The sequence below is a fragment of the Syngnathus leptorhynchus genome, chromosome 20 (assembly GCF_054491065.1).
Source record: "Syngnathus leptorhynchus isolate UIUO chromosome 20, UIUO_Slep, whole genome shotgun sequence".
Classification (NCBI taxonomy): Eukaryota; Metazoa; Chordata; class Actinopteri; order Syngnathiformes; family Syngnathidae; genus Syngnathus; species Syngnathus leptorhynchus.
This window is the reverse complement of record NC_141214.1, coordinates 732,887-739,504: the sequence shown is the minus strand read 5'-3', so window position 1 is coordinate 739,504 and position 6,618 is coordinate 732,887. Positions and strand designations below refer to the sequence as shown.

Genomic DNA, 6,618 nt, shown 5'->3' with positions numbered 1-6,618 from the left:
TCAGTCCATTTTTTTTTTCCACAACCTGCAACGTCATCTGGTGACAAAAAGCTGCTTGTCATGACTGGGGGGATATCAAAATAGAAAAAGTACAAATTGAATAGATCAAAATACAGAATTGCATCCATTTTCTGACCCCTGAAATATCAATTTGCAATGTAAATATAATATTATTTTAATAAAAAAAAAACATAAAAAAAAAAAAGGTGGAAAAAATAGGTCATTAAATCACCATTTCTGTACATAGTAAAACCCAATCCTTGATTTCTGTACACGCAAAAAGAGATTCACTTTGCTGACAGGACAAGTGATGCAATAAGATGGAAGCTTACAGGTTGCCGATTGAAAGAGGAAGCACTCCAGTGCCGATGACACACACCTGCATCAGGGAAGATGTTCCAAAAAGGCTTCCCATCGCATGTGACACTTCAAAGTGTGCCTGTGCCCTGAGGATGAAAACAGGAGGGGAGGAAGGCTGATGAAACAGGAAATAGGGATTCAACCGGGATTAAATGAAGTCATCACACACACAATTGGGCTTCACACTGGATGGATGGATGGATGGATGGATGGATGGATGGATGGATGGATGGAGAGAGATCATTGCACAAACAGCAAAGGATGAAAATGATCACCCCGTAAAAAGCCCAAAATGTAAACTCACTGACATGAAGGCTACAGCACGCAATAGCCTCTACAATGACTTTTAAATGATCAGTTCATCAATGAAAAAAATGAATAGTACGATGGTGATCAAAGTAGGACGCTATTGGTTTGATCGAGTGCATATAAGCTTATATGTATGCTTTGTACAAATGTTTCTTGGGGTTTGTAAAGTGTCTTAATTCCTTTTTTGTTGTCGTACAGTATCATGAAGATGCAAATGAGACAAATGCTCAGCTTTTATTGCTATTATTAAATAGGAGGCCAACTTTGCTTTCTTGCTCCTCAAAGACTGGCTGAAGAAAAAGGTTTCGATGGTTTGACTTCAGTCTAAAGTTTTGGTGCATTTGTTGAAGCTCGTAGCTGAATTAATGATTGAGTTCATCATTCTTTCAAGCTAAAAGGCATCTTGAAATTTGATTTCGTCCCACTGTTTATTAGTAGCAGAAGCAGAAGGCTCATGCGAACAATGATTGCAAGATAAGCCAAATTGAAAAAGGGCATGAGCCTATTTGAAAGGTGATGCTTTAAAACGCGACATGATGGCATTTAAGCAGAAACAACACCACATTTCAAAACCAAATTTTTATTCAAGCGTACAAATAAAGTGAAAGTGAAGCCTCTTCGATCCCTTTCCAAAACCTCAGCGCTTCTGCGTAGGGTGGGAAAAAATTTCCTCACTCCTCGTTTGTCTCCTTTTAAGTGGAAAGGGGTGGCCTCTCAACGCAGCAAAAGGATAACGGCGAGACCATGGCTTCACGACTATAAACGTCAGCGTTCCAACGGTGGAATAGCTCATGTGAATTAGAGGAGGAACACAACCTGGAAAACAAAAGGTTCATTCCCAAAAGGGAACTAACTCTCCAACAGGTGCTTTAAGAAATGAAATGAAGCAGTGAGAACCTGAAAACAAATGGCGGCTGCAAAGATGAAGCACTGAACACTTGACACTCTCCTGGCTCAAGATACCTTCTGTGTGCGCATGCACACACTCAACCACCTGCACTATCAAACACTGATGTGTGATTTATACAGAATTACTGGGGGGGGGTGGAAAAACTCCAAAGTGTGAAAGGGAAAAAGTATACATCCACCTTTTATTTTCTGTAATCTTCTGTCTTCAGCACTCTTCTGGGAGCTTCTGGCTTTTGGAGTCACTCCGTGGTTCTCATTCTTTCTCAGTCTGATTTGGACACTGTTTTTGCTTCTTCGGCACTAATTTGGTCTCTGAGTGATTTTGCCCTTCAGCCATTTCACATTTGACCTCCCACTGCAGCTAAGGAACCTTAGTCCGGTCAGTAGCGTGGTGGTGGGAAAGGTCTTTTGGGAGCAAACATGGGACCGGGATATAGTCCTCCCCTGGGAATCGGTCGCTTGCCCCTTAGTCTCGGATCAGGCCCCAGAAAATTGGGAAACGGTGGACGCGGGGGACCCCTGGGAAACGAGGGTTGGCCGGGCCGGGGAACCCGATGGAGAAGTCGCATGCCGGGGGGACGCATCTGGAAATGGGACGGTGGCGGCCGCCTGGGCGCAAAGTGAGGATGAGGGGGGCTCCGTCTCTGGTTGTTAAAAGAATCTAGTGAGGAGGAGGCAAAGCGCCCCCCCCTGCCTCTGAGGAGGCTGCCCCCCCGCGGGTAGAAAGGGGCCTCGTAAGGGCTGTTCTGAAAGCCCGGGCCCGCTTGGGCTCGGATATCATCTTGGTAATCCTCGTGCTCTTGTGGGTAATGCATGTCGTCGGGGGTTGAGCCCTGCTCGTCGTACAATGATTCATCTGAACGAAAGACTGACTTGTGTCCGTGATCGTGGACCACCATCCCGGGGAAACCTCGACTCGGTTCCGCTTGGGTCATGTCCGCGTGTTCGCCGCCAGTGGCCAAAACCGCTTGGAGGGGGGGAGGGGGAGGTAACTTGGGCACAGGAGGAAGGAGGTTTTTGAAGAAATCCGGGGCTTGTTGAAAGCCTTTCGATTCTGTCCTTGCTTGTGCTTGGTACTCAAAGGTATTGAGCATTTGGTTACAAGCGTTGTAGCCCGCGGGCTGGCGGAAGCCCCCCTCGTCGTACCAAGCCCTATCGGCCATCCCCTGAAAGGCCTGTGCGCCGCCTGTGGCTCCGTCTCCTCCACCTTGAGTAGAAACTGGCCCGTACCGCGCCACGGGATCTGACGTATTGTTCTCGGCGTACGGGTACGTTTGGTACAGTTGGCCGTTCTCGGCCGCGGCCTGGCCTCGTAGGGTGACGCTCTCTGGGTTCTGAGGAGTATTTTCCTGGAAAGCCAACGGAGCCGGCATCCCGCTTTCTGGGTTGGCGCCTAAAGACCTCGGGAGCCCCATGGTCACGTCCATAACCTCATCTTGGGTGGGGGTGCCTCCGCCTTCGTCACGCACCGGTGTGCCGCCCTGCGCGTCGGTTCCTCTTACCGGGCTCAAGTTATCCGGCCTATTGGGGAGGTGAAGGGCGAAACTAAGGTCAAAGTTGCTAAAAGCAGGATTGCCATGAAGGAAGTTGTGAATTTTGGATTCTAAACTGTCTGGTTTAGCGACTTCCGCCGTTCCCGCTGTCGGGGGCGTTTCTCCGGGTACTTCCAGCGTCGTCGGCATTCCGGGGACGTGTGACGGCGTGGAGGGTGTCGACGTAGCAGAGTGGAAGGGAGTGGAACTCTGATTGGGAACTGCTGAAGCTGATGTGAATGAGGGTAAGAGAGAAGGCTTGCCTGGATGGAAGGATTCTTCGGGCTCATTTTCAGCAGGGCTGCTCAGAAGAGAAGTGATGCCTGATGACGGACGGCACACAATCAGTGTCAAAATCCATCAAGTGAGGCCATTGTTGTCAAAGTGAAAATAAGCTCACCGGCAAGGCCACCTTGGGCTTGGACTTTAGTCAGAGCATTAAGGAGCTCGGCGGGACTCATGTCCACCTGTGCCAGTATGTCCACCAACGCGGTGGCATCCTCAGAGGAGGGAGCCAACGTCTCGGCCGATGAGCAGTGACTCTCCCCCGGTGCTCCTGCGTCATGAAATAGAACAATGAAGTGGATCGTTCAAAGTCAAAGCAAAGGTCTTGTAAATTGTGACCATCAGTAGTCAGTCTCCTCACCTGTGTTTTTCATGGCAGCGTTAAAACTGTTGAGGATGGAGCCGATTTTACCCAGGTCAACATTTTCCAGACTTCCAGATGCGCCATCCGATGAGGCGGGCTGCTCTGTTGCTACTGACGGCTCTGTCTTTTTGCTAATGGGATTAGACACCTCCAGTTTTGGGCCAGAGCTCTTCGCTTGCTCCTCAACTGTGGAAGGAAAAAAAAAAAAAAACAATATGCATATGGGTCAGCTAAAGATGACAAAGCATTTTTAAAAGAATCCATGTTTTCGTGCTCACCTATGATGCTTCCGCTGACTATTTCATCATCAGACAGCTCCATGTCTTCCACTTCCCGGTTAACGTTATCATCGGCGCCGCCGCCGCTATTGGGCACTCGTTCTGGGGAGTCCCCAATCGAAGACAGAGGACTCGGGGCCGGAGGTTCCGTTTCGTCATCCAAAGCGGCGGTGTCCGTATCTGGGTGAGGCTTGGCCAGTTCCAGGTCGTGAAAAGGAGATTCGGAGCCCGTTGGAGATGGCGCATCAGCAGAGGGTGAGGGAATAGGCGAATCGTCCAGGTCTGGTAAGGTCGCCTTGAGGTTGTCCAGCTTGCGTTTCAGGTGGTTCACTCGGTTAGCAAACGTCTGGTAGGCCTGGAGTGATGGAAGGAAGGACATGCATCCATTAAGACAATAGAAGAGCCAAACGTGAACGTTATCAAGCATCCAACTTACATTGGCAACAATCTTGACCTCTTTGTACTGCATCTCATAGAAGATATCTGCATTGCTCAGGGCTTCCAAAAGAAGAGGTCCCGTTTTATTTTGTTTGTCAAAGAACTTGACAAACTCTTGGAGCTGTGTATTGCCTTCTTCAAAGTCCCTGGAGAACTTCTTTCCTCCTGCCTTATCTGAAAGTAAAGGATAAATGTACAACCAAAGCGTTGTGGCTGGGGCTGGATGTAATGAGAGCGGAATCATTTGGGGACCTTTCAGCTTCTTGAGGGTTTCAGAACTGCAGATGTCGACCCTCATGGCTGCCAATTGCTTTTCTCTTAGGTCCACATCCTCCAGAGACCTCTTGTATTTAGACAGTTGCTCGATGAAGGACTGGGGCTTGAAAAAACATAGGACGTTTGGAAAAAAAAAAAAAAAACATATTTCAAGTAACGCTTGTTTGCCTTTAAGACGAGTCATTTAGCTCCAGTCTTACCACAAATTCTGCAACAATCTTGGACTGGATATCTGCCTTGGACTCGACTGGAGCTTGAATTGAATTCAAATAACCATTAGGAAGTCACGTGCGATGCAGCTCCAAAAGTCAAGAAATCCCACTGGTGAGATTGCGCTTACTTTTTTGCTCCACGGGTGTCACAGGCGGGGTCTCCTCTTTGACTAAGATGCCCTTGAGCTCAGCAATGGCAGCATCTGTATACACGCTTCTCTCCTGCCAGATGGTCAGTATCCTCTGCACCGATTTCACCACCTTTGCGTCACCTTCTTGTCTGCACGACCACAAAAGTAAGGCCAATTTTTTTCTTTTTTTAAATCATATTCATCAGCCACGGTTGGTTGGTTCAAACGGTCGCGAAATTATGAGGAACAAATACATGCTCTTCCACTAGACGGCAGTAGATACAAGGAATGGAACCTCTCGAATGGCGTTGTGCTGAATTGATCAGGCCCAGATTGACTTACTTGATCAGCACAAAAGCCTCAGGGAGCACATCGGCAAACGAAGTACGGTAGACCAGAGCATTTTTCCTTTTGCAGTTCTGAATGACATCATTGGCGAGGTAAAACAGGTTGAGCTTGTGTGCTGTGTTAGCTGTTGGAGAAGAAATAAGAAAAAACATTCAGAAGCGGAGGGAACTCCATGTGATGTTCATAAGCATAACGAAGAGTCCTTATTAATGCACTGAATAATAACAACAACAACATTCTATTTGGCTCATTCGATGACAGCAGGTATGTTTTCAAACATGGCCTCTTACTTTGCTACATTTGATGCTGCTAATTGCGTTTCATAGCAGCTTATGTGGGACACTCGTTTCACATCTTATCCGTGGATACACAAAGCAGTAGTCAAGTGCAGAAGTCGGTGCTTCACGATCACTTCAGGCGTTACTTTGGAAACGGCTAAGCTAATGGCAACGTAAATCCGTCTCTAGAAATGAGTGAGCACAGTCCTCCGCATACATTGGACGATTTAGACTGATAAGCTTGAGTCACCCACCGAGCATCAACGTCTTGAGGTCAAATCAAAACAACACTTACATTTCTTCAAACACTTGATCCACTGCCGTACTATCGCGTTGTGGTACTTCTTGTACTCGATACACCACGTTGACAGCCCTTGAATGGAATCCATTGTATTCGTCACATTTAGTAACTTTGTATCCAGCACTGCCTCAAATGAGGCACCAGAATTGCGCGCTCTTCCAGCTTCCATGTCGAGAAATCCTTGTTTCACGTTGTCCTCCTCATCAAAACGCACTCAAGTTAGCTATGGCTAGCACTAGCTTCACCGGCTAGCTTACCGTTGCACAGACTCGGTCGCTGTGTGCGGCCATCGCTATGTTACGATCTCGTCAATATTTACTCATTCACTTTCTGCGTCCAGTAATAACACGCTATTGACGCATGAATGACAGCAACGAGTGTAGGCATGAGTATCAATTCAATTTTAAAAGCAGGGCGATTTCGTGCGATGCACAACTTTGTAGGACTGTGAAGTGACCAATTCCGTGTTCCTAGTCGGAAGAAGCCAATGAAACACCTCAAGCGGATATCCGTTTGTTTACTTCCGGATTCAGGCGGATAGCCGTTTGTTTACATCCGGATTCCTATCACACAACGGTACCAAAAAAAAGATTGTTC

The 6,618-nt window shown here is 47.5% G+C and overlaps 1 protein-coding gene across 1 annotated transcript; it reads right to left on the bottom strand.

The window, feature by feature from the left end:
* Positions 1 to 1,246: 1,246 nt before the first annotated feature.
* Positions 1,247 to 6,481, bottom strand: rprd2a (regulation of nuclear pre-mRNA domain containing 2a). The gene is made up of 10 exons (XM_085901483.1): positions 6,016 to 6,481; positions 5,437 to 5,566; positions 5,092 to 5,243; positions 4,952 to 5,004; positions 4,728 to 4,854; positions 4,474 to 4,649; positions 4,038 to 4,392; positions 3,757 to 3,945; positions 3,511 to 3,666; positions 1,247 to 3,433 (listed from the first exon to the last, which is right to left on the bottom strand). Exons 1-10 carry the CDS (start codon positions 6,188 to 6,190, stop codon positions 1,959 to 1,961), a joined length of 2,988 nt encoding a protein of 995 aa, XP_085757609.1. The 5' UTR covers positions 6,191 to 6,481; the 3' UTR covers positions 1,247 to 1,958.
* Between the last annotated feature and the right edge of the window lie 137 nt (positions 6,482 to 6,618).